Source organism: Leptonychotes weddellii, chromosome 1, assembly GCF_054177405.1.
Source record: "Leptonychotes weddellii isolate Sample4059 chromosome 1, ASM5417740v2, whole genome shotgun sequence".
Lineage (NCBI taxonomy): Eukaryota > Metazoa > Chordata > Mammalia > Carnivora > Phocidae > Leptonychotes > Leptonychotes weddellii.
Genome location: NC_138369.1, coordinates 81,234,940 through 81,252,939, shown reverse-complemented (window position 1 = coordinate 81,252,939; position 18,000 = coordinate 81,234,940). Strand labels below are relative to the sequence as shown.

At 50.1% G+C, this 18,000-nt stretch overlaps 1 protein-coding gene across 3 annotated transcripts in view; it reads left to right on the top strand.

The window, feature by feature from the left end:
- DZIP1L (DAZ interacting zinc finger protein 1 like) overlaps positions 1 to 18,000 on the top strand; it is a 41,728-nt gene that overhangs the window by 20,577 nt on the left and 3,151 nt on the right. For all 3 annotated transcript variants that reach the window (XM_081826896.1, XM_081826884.1, XM_081826891.1), the window contains exons 8-15: positions 3,492 to 3,554; positions 4,781 to 4,921; positions 7,210 to 7,240; positions 8,338 to 8,391; positions 12,178 to 12,311; positions 13,621 to 13,813; positions 16,274 to 16,490; positions 16,937 to 17,127. In XM_081826896.1, coding sequence (XP_081683022.1) covers positions 3,492 to 3,554; positions 4,781 to 4,921; positions 7,210 to 7,240; positions 8,338 to 8,391; positions 12,178 to 12,311; positions 13,621 to 13,813; positions 16,274 to 16,490; positions 16,937 to 17,127 — 1,024 coding nt within the window. The remainder of the gene's footprint in view (positions 1 to 3,491; positions 3,555 to 4,780; positions 4,922 to 7,209; positions 7,241 to 8,337; positions 8,392 to 12,177; positions 12,312 to 13,620; positions 13,814 to 16,273; positions 16,491 to 16,936; positions 17,128 to 18,000) is intronic.

The following is an 18,000-nucleotide window of genomic DNA, read 5'->3' as shown; positions in this document are numbered from 1 at the left end:
GAGAGAGCTTAACATCTGACAGCAGTAAAGTGTTTCCACTGCTTGATGTTTTACAAGTTTCACATTAAGAAAAGCTAATTTTTTTTCTATGACCTCTGTGCTCATCCTTTGCCTCATTTTCTATGGATTTCCTTACCAATTTGAGAGTTTCTATGACACATGGAACTTAACCCAACTCTTTCTTGTTCTTGTGGTTACTTATTTTATTTTTTTTAAAGATTTTATTTCTTTATTTGTCAGAGAGAGAGAGAGAGAGAGAGAGAGCATGAGCAGGGGGGAAGGGCAGAGGGAGAAGCAGGCTCCCCGCTGAGCAGGGAGCCCGATGCGGGGCTCAATCCCAGGGCCCTGAGCGGAAGGCAGACGCTTAACTGACTGAGACACCCAGGCGCCCCTGTTCTTGTGGTTATTTTCCCCACACCATTGTTCCTTCAATTTTGTTCATCGTGGTTTAGGCCATACGAAATTAATAATGTTTATGTGGTCAAAATGATCAAATTATCAATCTTTTGTTTATGGCCACTCTGAGGTTTAAAAAGAAATGTTTTTGTGTTCCCTTTTAGTGCCTTTATGGCCTTATTTATTTATTCCTTCATTCATACATACCTCTTTATTGAGGTATGATTGGTGTGTAAAAAGTTGTACGTATTTGATGTACGTGATTCAGTGAGTTTGGGGATAAGTACTTACCCTTGAAACCATCAGGCCACAGTCATATCCATCACCTCCCAAAATTTCCTCCCACCCTCTTTATTATTATTATTATTATTTTCTTTGTGTGTGTGTGGTGATAACACAACATAAGATCTACCTTCTTAGCAAATTTTAAGTATACAATATATCGTGCATAACAAACCTTGTACCCTTTGACCATAACCTCCCCATCTTAACCCCTGGCAACCACCATTCTCTCTCTGTTTCTATGAGTTTGGCTATTTTAGATCCCACACGTAAGTGAGATCATACCGTGTTTGTCTTTCTTGTCTGGCTTATTTCACCTAGCATTATGTCCTCTAGGCTTATTCATGTTGGGGCAGGGTTTCCTTTCTTTTTAAGGCTGAATAGTATTCCAGTGTATGTATGTACCATGTTTGCTTTATCCACTCATCACTCAATGGATTACTAGGTTTCTCTATTTTGGCTATTGTGAATAATGCTGCCAATGAACATGGGAGGGTGAGTATCTCTTTGAGATCCTGATTTCAGTTTTTTTTTTTTTTGATCAATATCAAGAAGTGGGGTTGTTGGATTATATGGTAGTTCTGTTTTTAATTTTTAAAAAAGATTTTACTTATTTATTTATTTATTTATTGGAGAGAGAGAGGGCATGGGCAAGAGAGGGAAGGGGCAGGGGGAGAGGGACAAGCAGACTCTATGCTGAGCATAGAGCCCGATGTGGGGCTCATTCCATGACCCTGAGATCATGACCTGAGCTGAAATCAAGAGTCAGATGCTTAACTGACTGAGCCACCCAGGTGCCCCTTAATTTTTTTTAACAACAGAAAAACAAGTTTATTAACAAATATATCCTATGTATACATGGGAGATATCCGGGGGAAATGAGTAAGTCTGTTTTTAATTTTTTGAGGCATTTCCACTCTGTTTTTCATAATAACTACACCAATTTACATTCCCACCAGCAGTGTATGAGGATCTCCTTTTCTTCACATCCTCACCAACACTTGTTATATTTTGTTTTTTTTTTTTTAATAATAACCGTCTTGACAGGTATGAGGTGATATCTCATTGTGGTTTGATTTATATTTCTGTGCTGATTAATGATGTTGTAGGCCTTCTTTGGGGAAATGTCTATTTGGATCCTTTGTCCATTAATTTTTTTTTTTTTTTTTTTGCTATCGAGGTGTAGAAGTTCCTTATATTTTGGTATATGAACCCCCTATCAGATATGTGGTTTGCAAAATATTTTTTCCCATTCCATAGGTGGTTCTCCTTTTGGATGGAATATTCTGTGTACATCTGTCTGATCCATTTGGTCTATAGTGATTTCAAGTCTAGTGTTCCCTTTTGGTTTTCTGTCTGGATGATCTATCCGTTGTTGAAAGTGGGCCATTGAAGCCCCATGCTCTTACTGTATTGCTGTTTCTCCCTTCAGTTGTATTAATATTTGCTTTCTATATTTAGGTGCTCTGATTTTGGATGCTTATATATTTACAATTGTTATATTGATGAATTGACCCCTTTATCATTATATAGTGACCTTTTTTGTCTCTTGTAACAGTTTTTTACTTAAAGCCTTTGTGGCCTGATGGAAGTATAGCTACCCCTGTTCTCCTGGTTACAGTTTGCATGAAATATCTTTTCCCATCCCTTCAGTTTCAGCGTATGTATGGCCTTAAAGTGAGTCTCCCGTAGGCACCATGTAGCTGGATCTTGTTTTTCTAACCCGTTCAGCACTCTATGTCTTTTGATTGGAGAACTTAATCCATTTAAATTTAAAGTAATTAATGGTGAGTAAGGACTTACTTATTGCCGTTTTGTTAATTATTTTCAGACCGTTTTGTAGTTACTTTGTTCCTTTCCTCCTCTCTTGCTGCCTTCCTTTTTGGTTTGATGGTTTTATTTTGTAGTGGTCATGCTTTGATTCCTTCATCTTTTGCATATCCACTATAGGTTTTTCTGTGATTAGTGTGAGACTTACATAAATCATCTTATATTATAGCAGTCTATTTTAAGCTGATAACAACTTAATATTGGTTGCATATAAATACTTCTCATCTTACACCTCCTGGTGTCCACAAACCAGCCAGTTGGAGCTGTGGCTGGTTGTTGAGATCCCTGTGCCACCAACACAGGCTGATTTGCTCTGCCCTGTCCCTCAGTTCTGAGAGGGGTGGGACAGAAGTGGGCCTCCTGGGCAGCATCCTGTAAGGCCGGGGCAGAAGGTGCTCACTCGCTCTCACTTTCCTCCGTGGGAAAAACTGTGGGCTGAGGGGCGTCTCTCTTGGCACTGAGCTGTGCCACCTTGGAGAGAGCTGATGCGGGTAAAATGAAACTTCTCTGGAATGCATCTATTCTCGTTTTGTTGTTGTTGTTGTTATTGTTGTTTGTGTGTTTTTTTGCGCCTTTGAGGTGCTAGAAACTCTCAGCTGGGAATTCCTGGGTTCCCTTAAAGGAATCCTCATCTGTGGGTGGTTTGAGAGCTGGAATCTCCAATGGTACCATCTTACTGATGTCACTTCCATTTTTTAAGTTTACATCTTTGACCCACCTAAAACTTATTTTGGTTTAAGATATGAAATGAAGATTCAAGTTCATATATTTTTTTTTCTAGGCATTAACCACCTGTTTGAACTCCAGTTGTCAATAATCTATTTCCCCCAGACTAAGATTCCATTTCCCACCCCCATCTTTGTCTGGGCTCTTTATTCTTTTCACTACTCTGCCTAATCATGAGCCAGTACTTTTTAATTCCTATAGCTTTATAACATATTCTGGTATCCAGAGGCCCATTTGACAACATTTATCTTTTTCAGAAAGCAGAATGGAAGAGAAAAATGAAGGAACTTCAGGGACAGCATGCAGCTCAGAAGCAAGAGGTAACTCCGCTTCGGTGGTTTGGGGGAGCTGGGTTTCCTGAGACCTCCTCTTATCCTACAGCATCCCCATCCTCCACCACTACCCCCTTCAAACTGGTTGTCTGGTATTTTGGTGCTGAATGTGTTCCTGGCGGCTGACCCCAGTCAATCCACGGAAGGGGTCAGCTGCGCTGACAGTAGCCTCCCTGGCCAGGAGTAGGGGCCTCTGGGCCTTTTCTTCTGAGCCCAACATCTGCTTTACTGTGTGGTCCCCTAAGCAGGGGCCCCTTCAGGCCCTCCACGGAGAGCTGTGCTGGAAACCTCAGCTGCATTGCCTGGTCATTTCGTGTTTGGGCCCTTTGACACCCCACCCAGGAGAGAGCCTCAGCCATCGTTTGGGGGGGCCCAAATGGAGGGTCTCCGATACTGAGACCAGGGAACAGAGAGCAGCAGGCCTCAGGATGAGAAAACAGCTTCTCTGAAAATGCCCCTGAGGAGGAAGCAAGTTGAGGAGGAAGCTGATTAACAAGAGCCCCGGGTGCTGCTGGCAGAAAGTGCAGAAGATGAAAGTGCTCAGACCAGAGACCGGCGCGTGATAGATGCCCCCATTTCCAGTAATTCCCATCTGACGGTTTTATTTTATTTGAAACGTCTTCAAATAGGAAATACAGTTCAATTTATTCCAAAAGCAGAAGAAAGCTATTAAGGCACACTCAGTACAATGCACTGAAATATATTAGGGTTCACTTCTCCCCCCATCTCCATCCACCCGCCCCCAACACCCACCCCGTGGCTGACAACTTGTACTGCTCTCTTGTGTATTTTCCTAGAGTTTCTTTATGCAAATAGAAAACAGTCTCATTTTCTTTCTACTCTTACAACAGCATGGGACCATATTTTCTTCACCTTTTGTTTTTACCTAAAAACACCGTTTGATGACTCTTGAATGGCCTCAGGTTATCTGACTGTCCTTCAGTGGGTGGTCACGCTGGACAGAGAGCCTTTTTGCCCTGATCTTAGGGGCCTGCATCCAATTCTTGCTTCCCTTCAAGCACAGCTTGAAAATGTCCCCAAACTGGAAAGTAGTCCATCTTGTTAGAAAGCCACCTGCCCAGGTCTGGAAACCCGCTACCCCACTTCAGGTAAAACCGCGGTCAGCGGTTTGCCTACAGGTGCAGGCCCTGCAGCTACTGGGCACTCAGGGGTCCCTGTGACATTTGACTGACCGAGTCTCCTGTGCCCACCAGCTGCAGGAGCAGAACGAGAGGCTCCAGGCCTCCCTGTCTCAGGATCAGAGGAAAGCAGCTGCCCAGTCCCAGCGCCAGATCAGTGCTCTCCACACCCAGCTCCAGGAACAAGCCAGGCTCATCGCCTCCCAGGAGGAGATGGTAGGTCTGTCCCTCTTCCCAGCCGGACCTCGGGGCCCCTGGACCTCTTCTCTGTGAGGATCTCCTTTGATTCTCTGGGACTCACTGGCAGTGGTCTCATTAGTGAGACTCTCTAAAGAGAGAAAAGAATGATGAGGATGCAGCCTGTCTCTTTCCAGGCTGAAGATGCCCCTGTTGTCCTGAGGGGCAGTGTTACTAGGTTCACACCAACACCAGACACTGTCTAAGGGCTGGCACCTGGTTGATACTTGTCTTATTACTTCATTTAAACATCACTACTGCCCTTCAAGGCAGACACTGTCTTCCCCCCATCTTCATGTGACAGATGATGGAACAGGCTGGAGGAGTCCACAGAGCACACCCTATAAGGGCCGGGGTGGGGGGAGGATTCAGCCCTGGCCAGGCAGTGCAATGCAAAGCTTGTGCTCTTTTCAGTGCGTTCTCAGACATAATTTCCTGGCCAATACACTTTTCCTAAATTAACTGCCTCTGATGAGGTTGTCAGACAAACTAGTATGATGAAAAGTCACCTACTCACGAAGCACCTCTCTCCTAGAACTGACCACCTACTGTTGATAACTCTCTACCTAGTCCAGGCTCAACTCCCCCTTCTGAGCTGCATGTCAGGGGAGAGGTGTCTCTGCCATCAGAGGAGGGGTCCCTCTGTGGCCCCAGGGCCTTGTCATGGTTCTGAAACCACCCTCGGCACAGATTTCCCAAGCAGAGCGCCTCCTGTCACGATCTAGTTCAGTCTCCTTGTTCCTGCGCCCCGGCTATTTGTGCTTTTCTGTTCTCCCAGCCATCCTTCACTCAGGTAGTATATCTGACCCTCTCCCTGCTGCTTTTCTTTTTCCTGTGCATCCCCCCACTTAGCTCTTCATTGCTCTGGCCACCTCAGGTCCAGTCTGGAGATTCTTTCTTCTGTTACCCAGAACTCTTGTTGGCAAATATTTCACTAAGGAACCCATTGGCTATACATGGATTTAGAATAGGTTAATAGGGGTTTATTTGTATTGTAACATCAGAAGAGGTGACAGTTGATGGCCTTGGTTTAGCAGCAAAATTATGCCATTGGAAATCCAAGCTAAGTTTTTCTTTTTTGCCAGCTTCAGTGGGTTGACTTTTGTTCTCATGCTTGACTCTCATAATTGCAAGATGGCTGTCATACCATCCCAACCATCACAACCATATGCAATAGAAGAAGTTGATGAAAAGGCCCCTTCCTAAGACTTTTGCTTATATTTTATTGGTCAAAGCTGTATGACATGGGCAACCATAGTTGCAAGGAAGGTTAGAAAGCAAATAATTAGTTTTACAGTCTCTAGAATAGAGGCGGGCAAAGGAGGAAGTAGTTGGAAGTCGACATTGGATGTGTCATTCATCAGTCGATAATAGAAAACAACCCAAGCTCAAGCAGAAGAGGGAATTTGTCGTAAGGGTAGACAGGACGTCTCAGAGAGTTCAAGGCAGGAGAGCAGCTGAGTCTGGGATTAACTGGAACCAGAGACATGAATGTGGTCAGGAGTTTTGCTTTGTTGTGTGTCTCTGTTCTTTTCTCTAGATCTGCTTCAGTTTTTTTCCTTTTATTCTGAAGCTCAGCTTTCACGTCATATCTGTCCCATGTGACAAAACAAACAAGCAAACAAATAACAGAAAAACCAAAACCCGTTGGCTGCCCGGCTCTTGACTTCACATGTTTCCAGTTCAGAATTCTCCCCAACCTAGACAGTCGGCTACGGCTGTGGCGCGGGGTCAGATTGTAACAGGTGGCTGTCCCGTGTGCAACTGTGTGGAAGGAGGATGAAGAGGCACCTCCTGGAAAAGGGGGCTGAGCAGTTTAGTGACTGCCCGGCTCATGCCTCCTTCTGCCCAGGGGGCCCTCAGCTCAGATGCCCATATGGTGGGAGGGAGCCTGCCTCACCCTGGTTGTCCACCAAGTGTACCAGTAGTATTGCTGTGTTCCTGTCTCACTGCACTTGCGTGGGGCTCCTGCCCTTCAAGTCACAGTCCCTCTCTGAAGAGGGGGCATTCTTGCCTCCCCACGGTGGGAAAATGGAGCACGGCGCCATCCCGGCTGCTGCCGTTCAGGCTCGGTGCCATCCCCCCTCACGTAGGGACGGCAGGAGATGCGCTGGAGGGTTGGGGCAGCATACTCCGAGCTCCTTCTAGTTCCCCGGGCGGGGGGCACGGAAACACTGGCTGTCCCTTCTCTGTGGTCCTGGGTAGACCCACGGCACAGAGCAGAGTTCCCTGCTGCCTGTGACCTGCTCTGTTCCACATTTTTGTAGATCCAGACCATGTCTCTCAGGAAGGAGGAGGGTAAGTTCTCACGGGGTATTTTCTAACAGTCTTGGCCTCTTCTCTCTCCTGTTCCCCACCAGTCAATTTATGGAATGAGGGGGGCAGCGGTGAGAGCAGCTCATGGGTCATGGGGTGTCAGGCTCGCTGGCTGGGTGAGGGAGGGCAAGAAGATACCTGCTTCTGGGGCAGACAGGATGGATTCTTGCCTGGCCTGCTCCTCTCTGTGGGGTGGTGGAGACCCGGGGAAGGGTGAGGATCCTGTGGGCAGTGATTGATGGAGCGGGGTTCATGAAAAGCTTCTCTCTAATTCCTCATGCCTGTGGTTCGAGCCATCAACTTATATCTTGCTCCCAGTGTGTAGCAAGTTGACCCCAAATCTATGTGAATGTGGCCTGTTTGAGAGTATGTGCCGTCTTCCTCTGGGGTACCTTGGTGTGCTGCTGTGTGGTGTTTGTGTGTGTGAGTGTCTAATGGCTGCACGTGCCGGCATCTAAAGGGAGACGGTCACCCACAGGGGACTGCCCCTGTCTGGAGGACCTTGGCCAGCCCCTTAGGAAACCTGGCCCTTCTGACTCCATCCCACTTCCTCTGTCCTATCTCTTTAGCCACCCTTCTGCCTTTTCTTGCAAACCCCCACGTCTCTCTCCATCCCCTGCCTCGGGGTCAGACGTTTCTTTCCCAGCATTGCAAGCAGGTCAGAGAGGCCCCATCCCTGGGGCCCCGAATGTCCCGAGGGCTGGGGCTGGGATGTGTGCCATGTGCTTCGCCAAGCACTTTAGTTTCATTGTCTCATTACATCGTCCCCACTATTTAATGTGAGCCGGGCATTACCATCCTCATTTTTTAGACGAGGAGACCGGGGCTTGGCGGGCTTCCGAGACCCTCCACCCCGTGTTGTGCGCGGCCAGCGATGGGCAAGCTGGACCGTGAACTCCGGTCTTTCTGGCTCCCGCTGTCTGCACTTGTGACCACGGCTCCATCCTGCCTCTCCTGGTGCAGAAACGACTGGAAGGCTTGCTCTTTCTGGCTGGCACTCACGTGGTGTCCAGTGCTTTCCTCCAAGTCAGGGATGGGGTCCAGGGCATTGGGGCTGCTAACTGTTGGGCTCTCCTCAGGGACCTGCAAGGGCCCAAAGGCTGTGGACATAGAAGAGGACTCTTCCGAGGAAGGTGAGGCCTGACTCTCCCCGGTGACACAGATTTGTCCTCCTCATCGTTTAGCTTGTTGGTGAGAAAATACTCACTGTCTGGCCACCGGAAGCTGAGAGGAAGGGAAGCAGGGACACGAAACGAATATTTCTCAAGCACCTTTTGTGTTCCGGCGGGGGGGGGGTTGTTGCACGCAGGCACTAACATGTGATCTGATGGGTCACTGGTGGGGAAACCCAGAGAGGGTCAGTGACTTGCCCGGAGTCACAGAACCAGCAGGCGGGCAGAGGCAGGATTTGGAGCGGCGTCTGATGCATAGCCTGACCCTGTGCCTGTCCCACCGCCTCTCCCCTGGTACTGTCCAGAGCGGCGGGTGAGGACTCCCTGTGCGGGCTTGAAGCGGCCTGCGCGGTTTTATCCTGCATGGCGAGCGTGCGGCACAGAGCACTTAGGCCCGGACTGCCGCTCGGGGGTCTGCCTCGGCTCCCTCTTCACAGCACTGGGCACCTGTTTTTATTCGGTCCATTCAGTGGTGAGTCTGATATGCAGAGAGAGCTCAACCAGATAAATTCGAGGGGATGCAAAGGAGAAGTGAAAAAAAAAATAGCAGTGTTCCCTAACTGCGGGGAGCTCCTGGGGGAGCTGGGGAGAAGGAGCTCCTAGGAAAGATCAGGGGGTGCTCACAGCTGACCCGCTGACCAAGGCCTGCCCTCTGGAGCCAGGTTACGATATGACAATTCCAAAGTGACCCAACAGATGCACCCATGAAAGGGTTTTATTGTGTCACCAAAGAGTTCGCGATGGGGTATGGTATTTTGTTTTTTAATGTAACATTTTTTCTTTACTTCTGAGATAGTAATCTATGCTCTTGGAAAAAAAGCAAAAAAGCAAGCAAACAAGTGAGCAAGCAAGCAAAAGGGTGTGTGTACAGTGAGAAGTAGGTCTCCCTCCCGCTGGGCTATCCAGTTTCCACCCAGAGATTGCACTGCTATGGTTTCTCATATATCTTTCCAAAGATATTTGGTGCAGATATAAGCACATGTGTTTATGCATTTCCCCCCCCTCCTTTCCCCAAATGGGATCATACTATACATACTGCTCTGTATGTGGTTATTTATTTTCTTAACAACTTATTTGGGAAATCATTTTATATCCCTTTACATAGAATTGTTTCATTATTTTTTCAGGGCTTTACAGTATTCTTTTGGATGGATGAACTAAAATTTATTTAACTAGTCCTCTACTACTCTCCCACCCCCACCCTGGGCATTTAATCTTGGAATTTAGCAGTAAAAATAAGAGTTGCGTGTACCTTTTTTAGGGGAAGGTATCTGCTGAGTAGCACAACCCGTTACTGGACCTGTTGAGGTCCATAGAGGGGATGAACCGAATTCTCCAACAGGGGCTGCCGAGTCCTAGAGAGGAGGAGGCTGAGGAGGGTGCTTCGGCTGACCCCTACCCGTCCCATCTTGTCACACCCAGTGGAGGTCTCCCACACTGGTCACACGGTGCTCGCCCTCCTCATGTGCTTGCCTGCCTCTTCTAGTCCCAGATCAGCACGAGCAGTATCACTTGGGAACTTGTTAGAAAGGAAAGTTTTCGAATTCTCAGCCGTATCCCATGTAAACAGACTCAGAAATTTTGGGGCGGGGCCCAGCAGCCTATGTTTTCACACATTGTCCAGGGCATCCCGATTCTTGCTCAAGTTGGAGACCCATTGTCAGACCAGTGGCTGTCTGCAGCTGACTGCACATTAAGAATCACCCAGGTCGCTTGTAACACTCCAAGGACCACACCAGCCCCCTACGGCCTAAATCAGAACGTATAGGCGAGGGTTCCAGGCATCAGTAGTATTTAAAGCTCCTGGTGATTCCAATGTGCGGCCAAGGTTGGGGCTCATGCCCCAGTGTAGACGTGATGGAGGAGAATCAACCTGGTGGGGGGCGGCTTGTTAAAACACAGATTGCTGGGCTCCACATCCATAATGTTTGACTCAGTAGGGTTGGAGTGGGATCTGAAAATCTGCATTTCTAGTCAGTTACCAGATGGTGCTGATGCTGAGGCTCACACTTTGAGGCTCACACATTGCTCTCGAACAATTTGTTCTCAGGCTTGGGTGTTTGTTAGAAGATCTGGGGAGTTTTAAAAATAAATAGTGAAGCCTGGGGCCCACTCTCAGAGATTCTGATGTAATTAGTTTGGGATGGGGCCCAGGAGATTCAAATATGCTGCCACAGTTCACATGGCCACTCCTGAATGTGAGCTCCTTGAGGGTCTTCTTCTGTGTCCCCAGCACCCCAGTACTGGCGTGTTCATTCTCCATATTACTTGTCGGCAAATGTCTATTGAGTGAATCAAAGGGCTGGTCCAGCTCTGAGGGCAGTGTGCCCATCCTCCCTCCCACCCTCCACCCCACACTGGACCTGAAAAGCACTTCTGGGAAGAGGTCCTTGACTCACCTTGGAAGGCCCCTTTGCAGCAATGACCACAGTTTATTGTGATTGCTTATTTTGTTCTCCTCTGGGTCCGTATTTCTTGGTATGGTCTGTGGCTCACCTCCACCATAATCATTTAGGTAAGTTAAAGTACAGATTCCAGGGCCCTTCCCCAGGCCCATGGAATCAGACTCTCTGGAGGGTGGGGCCAGGGAATGTGCGGTTTTTAACTCATGTGGTTCTGATGTATGCTACGTTGAAGGGTGAATCCCTGATCTCTATAGACAGTAAACTTGAGGGAAGTTTATGGTGTCTATCCCACCAGCATTGGAGCCCTTGGATGAGAGCAGAACCTGGTATGGCAGTAGGTGAGGGCATCAGGTGGGGCCAGGATTACATGGGGCCGGCAGCAGGCAGGGCCTGGAATCTGCTGTTTACAATAGCCGACATATGGAAACAGCCTAATTGTTCATTGATGGATGAATGGATAATGAAGTTGAGGTAGATACATTATTCAGCCATAAAAAGAGGGAAAGCCTGCCATTTGTGACAACATGGATGGGCCTTGAGGGCATTATGTGAAATGAAATAAGTCCGACAGAGAAAGACAAATATTGTATCATCTCCCTTATATGTAGAATCTAAACAAACCAAAAACCAAACTCGTAGAAAAAAGATCATAATTTGTGGTTACCAGAGGAGAGTGGTAGGGGTAGGGGACAGGAGGAAGGAGGTCGAAAGGTACAAGCTTCCAGTGAGAGGAGAAATGAGTGCTGGGGATATCATGGGCATGACGACTAGTCCTAACCCTACTGGAAGGTGCACAGCAAAGCTGTGAAGAGAGGAGATCCCAAGAGTTTCCATCACAAGGAAAAATGGATTCATTTTTTCTTTTGTATCGATATGAGAGGGGGGACGTTAACTAAACTCACTGTGATAATAATCTCACAATAAAGCCAAGCCATTACGCTGTACATTAAACTTATACGCTGCTGTATGTCAACTACATCGCAGTAAAACTGGGTGGGGGGACGAATGGAGCTCGGGAACAGGCTACTGCCTGGACTCCAGAGCAAGTCAAAAGCCCGAAAGTCCCGAGCTAACCTGGGCAGCACTGAGCCCAGATCTTGGAGGCCCCGGACTGGCAGGGGAGGAGGATCCTGCAGGCAGGTCGGTGGTCTGAAGCAGTGGTAGCCAGCAGCAGAAACACCCCAGCATTGGGGATGGACTCTCAGGTGGGGTCCATGGCCCTGGGCTCGCCGGCCAGAGACCAGGGTCACGGGCCAGTGAGGGCCAGGCAGGTGCAGTGGGGCTTAGGGAATGGAGGTTTTGGGCGCCCAGGCTGACCTTGGTGGATTGTCGTGTGCTGCAGATCTGGAGGACTCCCGAGATGGACAGCAGAAGGTGCTGGCTGCTCTGAGGCAAAACCCCACCCTGCTGAAGCAGTTCAGGCCAATCCTGGAGGACACCCTGGAAGAGAAACTGGAAAGCATGGGGATAAAGAGAGTAAGTGCCAGGGCCACTCTTGCAAGGGCTGCGGCCTACCATTTAGGTGCACAGCGTTCTTCACCTGACAAATGCTTGATGGCTCTTAACGGTGTAGGCTTATTCATCTTACTTGTTCCAGTTGGGGTGTCTTTCATATCCGGGAACATAAGCCCACACGGCTTCTCCTCACCCCATGGCAGCAGTGTGGTCTCTCTTCTCCATTTCTAATGGTTTCTTGGGGTGTCACCCTATGTCCTGACCTCGCTATGCTCTCCATTCATTGGCTGCTTTCTTCTGTGTCCATTTCTTTCTTTCTTTTTAAAAAAATTTTATTTATTTATTTGAGAGATGGCGAGAGCAGGAACACAAGCAGGAGGAAAGGGCAGAGGGAGAGGGAGAAGCACGCTTCCCACGGAGCAGGGAGCCTGACGTGGGGCTCGATCCCAGGACCCTGGGATCATGACCTGAGCTGAAGGCAGACGCTTAACCGACTGAGCCACCCAGGCGCCCCTTCTGTGTCCAATTCTGACAGGGAATTTAATTGGCTCAGTCTGCCCTCTGGAAGGGTCCCCTGGGTGAATGTCCATCATCAGTGGCCCACGTGGCCACGCCACTCAGCGAGTGGCTGTGGGTGAAGAAGGCACTGAAAGCTACGTCTGGTACAAATAGTAGTTGAATGCCGTTGTTCCCCCATGCCCGTGTTCAACCAGAGCGTGCGTCTTTTCATTAAAGGCACCCATGAAATATATTATTAAATTGAAACGCTAATCTTTGGCCATTTTCAACTACTGTTCCATCTAACTATGGCCCTGTGATCAGACTTGATTAAAACATTTCTTTCTAACCTTGAATGAATCCTCACGGGCTCTGGGTAGCTACCAAAAGCCCAAGCAACTTCTAGTAGGTCCTCGGCAGGTTACCCAGCTTTTGTTTCTTGCAGTTGATTTTTCAAACGTTGTTAGCAACGTGTGTAGCATAATGATAGTGCACAAGGTACAAAAAGGAGGAAGCCGTGGTCTCCATCCTCAGATGCAGGCAGTGGTGGAAAGGCAGTCCCCTCTGAGCCCTGTAAGCTGGGGTGTCGATGGAGTCATGCGCAGTCCCTTTGCGTGTTTTGACGAGGCTCCCAGACCCTAAACCACCACACTTTCTGCAGCGTGTGCAGCCGCTGCCCACCCTGCTCTGACGCTCACCGCATCCTCTCCCAGAGAGCACCCGGTGCTGGTCACAGTGACTCCCAGGCCAGCAGCAGGTACGGCAGGCTTAGGGGAAGGAGAAGGGGGGCTTCTGTCTCCAAAGAGGAACTTCTGTTTTTTTTTTTTTTTAGGATGCAAAGGGAATCCCCTTTCAAACCCTCAGACACCTTGAGTCCCTCCTGAGAGCCCAGCGGGAGCAGAAGGCACGGAGGTTTTCTGAATTTCTGAGTCTAAGGGAAAAGCTTGTCAAGGAAGCCACCAGCAGAGTGAAGGAGAGACAGAGAAACAGGGCCCCGGCGTCCCAGCCAGACACCAAGGCTCCAGGTGAGCTGGTGAGAGGGCTTGATTGGGGGCCGTGACTGGGAGGATCCAGCTGGTTTGCACACGAGGAGGGTGTACTGCTTGCCCCCAGCAGGGCATTACTTTCAAGGGCGAGTTGATAGCATCCTTACAGATGACTACGTCCAAAAGTCCTCTGTTGGGGGAACCAGAATCTAGGCGTGGGCCCCAGAGTCACCCAGGGAAGTTGGAGGAGAGCCAGAGTTAGGGTCTGTGATCAGCCTTGAGTTTGCTGCCCCACTCAGAAGCTTAGCTCTGCACTGCTTTACTTGCTTTGACCACAAATTGGACTTTGCTCCAAAAGAGAGTAGCCCACTCTGTTTCTGGCTCTGAAGTGGGGCATGTCAGTGCTGGGACAAGGCCCAAGGCCTAAGAGCATTGGGGCTGCAGGTGGAGGCAAATATGAATCAAATGAAAACTCTGCTCAGGAGCTGCGGGAGGGCGTGAGAAGCTGGGCGAGTTCTGCCTGCTGACACATCCTCAGAGCGAGGACCGTGGTTCCTTGGGCCAGGTCACAGCCCCTGCTTTGCCCCTGGGGGTTGTGACAAGGACAGGCCTAGTGGTTCTTGGGGAGGATTCAAGCCTGTGGGTGAGGACCCTCCAGGCTCTGTCCTCAAGGAACTGAGAAAACAAGGGAACTTGTGTTCCTAGGTTTGAGAGCCCCCCATTTCTGGAGGATTCTCATATCCACTGGGCTACTGAAATTAGGGGCTCTGGGGAAGGCTTCAGGGGGTCTGAAGCTGTTCGTGCGGGACGATGTTGCAGCTCCTTTCCCTCATACGTGGCCAGAGAGACATCGATACTCTTATCTCCTCATGTCCAGGCAGACCCAACCTGAACTCTTCATGCTGAGGAATTTTCCAGAGTGTGGACCACATTCTCTGGGGGTATGAGAGATGATTTTAGTTGGTATAGGAAACAGTAATTTTAAAATCTGCTGAGGCTCATCTGTGCCAAGGCTTGCCACCTCAGCTGGGAAGCCAGCCCGGACTAGGAGGTGTGATGGGACCAAGCACAGGGGTGGGGTGAAGGGGGGGCTGTGGGCTCAGAGGAGAGGGGACAGGGAGGCAGGGAAGAGAAACAAAAGCATCTTCTGAGGACAGGCTTCCAAAAGAGGAAAGGTACCTTGCTCCTCCAGGTGCTCCCTCCCGTCCAGCCCTTGTTCCTGTGGTCAGAAAGCCGGGAGTGAGAACCACTCCCTTGCCTAGCTCCCCTTCCCTGGTCCTGGGGCCCTGCGTTCCCCAGGGCATGTCTCGGAGGTGTGAGATGAGCACTGTTTTCACAGCATTTTGTAGACCTCTCTTTCCAGCTCTACGCCCACATGCTCGTTTTCTGGGTCCCATGAGTGCAGTGTGAATGCCCACCTCTGATCTCTGCCTCGATGGTGCCTCTTTTTGTTTTGGGGCAAAGCTGTGGGATGAAGCAAGGCCGTGAGTGGCAAGAGCCCTAGATTTGGGGGGGCCGATGACCTGGGTTTGCACTTCCATGGAATTGTGGGCCCTGTTTGAGTCCCTGGATCTCCCTCAGCCTCTGTAAAGCAGGGAGAACGACACTGTCCTAAGGGCTCGGGGTTCGGTGGGTGCTGTAGGTAGAGGGCTTAGCTTGCTGTCTGTGCAGTAACTAGCTGCTGTTGTTACTTTCCCTCAGCCAGTTTGTCTGCCTTCCCCTTCCCTTCAGTCTGCCCTTCCTAGAAGATCCTCTTCTGTATAAACACGTTCTCTGAGAGCAGTGTATTTCAGACATTTTCTGTCTTGAACTACAGTAAGAAACACAGTCCGCACATGTGAGAGTTTCATGGAACAGTACCTACTCTGATCCCCTGCAATGCACTTCTCTTCTCTTTCCATAAAAATATTGTTGATCCTGGACCCACCCCCCCACCCCCGCAATGGGGCTTGATGCAATCGGAAGAGGGAGGCGCTGGGTCTGCCGGCCTGCCTTTAGCACTCCTGCCACGGAGAGTTCAGGAGGACAGTGGTGGATGAGGATGGCCCATGTGGTCCTGTGGCGACCTCTGGTGGCAGGAGGGCCTTCCTGCAAGGTTGCCGGCACTCCCGCAGCTGCAGCCTGGGCGGGTAGAGAGGGTAGGTGCTCTTGGTGTGATCAGCCCCTAAAACTGCACCGGGAGAGTGAAGCTGCAGACAAGCTGGGCCCCTCTTCAGACCTGCCGACTCCCGTGGGACTCCGGGGACGATGACATGACCCTGGAACCCCAGCGGCTCTCCTGCTCTCTGGTAGAACTGTGGGGGGGTCCCAGCCCCGGGTCTGGCCAGCAGCAGGACACCTGGGGTGGCGGCAAGGACTATACTGGCTGTGGCTATTACCGTATAGAGTGACAGAGTGGCTTGTCCATTTCTAGTGTGCCGGGACCTCTCTCTACGTCTTCTTCAGGCTCGAGGGCCCAGATGGTCATGCCCTGGAACTTACTCCTATCTGTGTTTCTAGTCAAAACCCAGCAGAACCCACTGGTCATCAAAGAGGCCCAGCCAAAGGCCAGGACCCTGCATGTGGCGTTGCCATCCAAGCTGGCAGAGCCACCCACGGCGACTCTTCAGAGCTGCGGCAGCCATGGCCCTGGCCTGGCTCACGTGCCCACCCCTGCTCCACGTCCCAGAGCACATGGACCCTCTGGCACCCCTGCTGCCCCAGGGCCTGGGCTGAGGTGAGCCCCGGACTCTGCACTCCCACTGGGTCTGAGGCAGTGGCTCCCAGCCTCAGGCAGCCCTCGTCCGGGCCTCCCGCAGGCTTCTGCGGACAAGTGAGGGCCCGGGGCAGAAGTCAACAGACAGAAGCCAACCTCAGGTGGGGTCCCTCCCAAGCCCTCACAAAGAGACCAGGGTCCTTTGCTCCCAGCCAGGACAAACCTACCCTTTCCTTCCCCGTTTCTTCCTTAAGCCTTAGTTGCTGCACCGGAAGGGTTCGGTCCCCATCTTCTAACAGAGTTGCTGGTACGGCTGCCACGCTCCAGGATGACTCCTGGCTGTCACCTGGGCCCAGGGAAGGAGCAGGGCTGGCTTGGGGCAAACCAAACATACTTGCAGGGGGGGAAGTTTGGCTTTTAAAGTGTTTCTGGTCCATAGAGGCCTCATTTCTTCCCCTCCGTGACAGTACACCCCCGTTCAGTTCTGAAGAGGACTTGGAGGAGGGACATTCAGTGCAGCGGACATCTCTCCAGCCCCCAAAAGGTCCTTCCAGGATGGGGCCCCGGCCAGAGGATGACTGGGACTGGTCTGACACCGAGAGCTCAGAGGGGAGTGCCCGGCCCCCTGACAAAGGCTCAGGTGGGCTGGCTTCCTCAGGTGAGTGATCTGGGACCACTGGGGCAGCCCTTCTCCAGCCCAGATTTCTCTAGTTCTGGAAATACCCTGTGATTTTCTTTGGGTTTTCTGATTTGGCAACTCACTGTGACTCGGAGAGAATGACCCTCCCTCCCATCGGATATTTTCCTGGGATCGCAGAGATATCAGAAGGAAGAATCTGAGGGAGGTTTATTTTGCCCCTTGTTTTGTCACATCAAACTGCTTAACTGTTGGAGGTTGGAGGAGCTCACTCGCTCGTTCTAAGCCTGCCAGTCCATCAGAATCCACCAGAACCAGGTACTGATAGCCGCCAGGTGGGGCGATAGGGTGGAAAGGTGTTGGAAGCAGGAGTCAGGGGTCCTCTAATACAGTTTGGGCTCTGTCACTTGCTACCTGCTTGTGCTTGAGTGAGGGGTTTCGGTTCCTTCGCTGTAAAATGAGGTATCGGGACAAGACAATGAGGGGTGAGGAACATGGTGCCTGGTACATAGTGGCCCTTAGCAAACAATTCTTTTTTTCTTAAGATTTTATTTATTTACTTATTTATTTGAGAGAGCGCACCCATGTGAACAGGGGGAGGGGCAGAGGGAGAGAGAATCTCCGTGCTGAGCACGGAGCCTGACTCAGGGCTTGATCTCATGATCCTGAGATCACAAGCTGAGCCTAAATCAAGAGTTGGACGCTTAACTGACTGAGCCACCCAGGCGCCCCTTAACAAACAATTCTTGAATGAGTCAATGAACCAAGGGCTGTTGTAACCCCAGACATCTGCTCAGGCCCTCAGACATTTGAATCCTAAGAGGCGGTGGTTAGCTCCCTGCTTCCTGGCCGTTGCTGAGGCCTGGACATCCATCGTGGTTTAGCATGTCACCA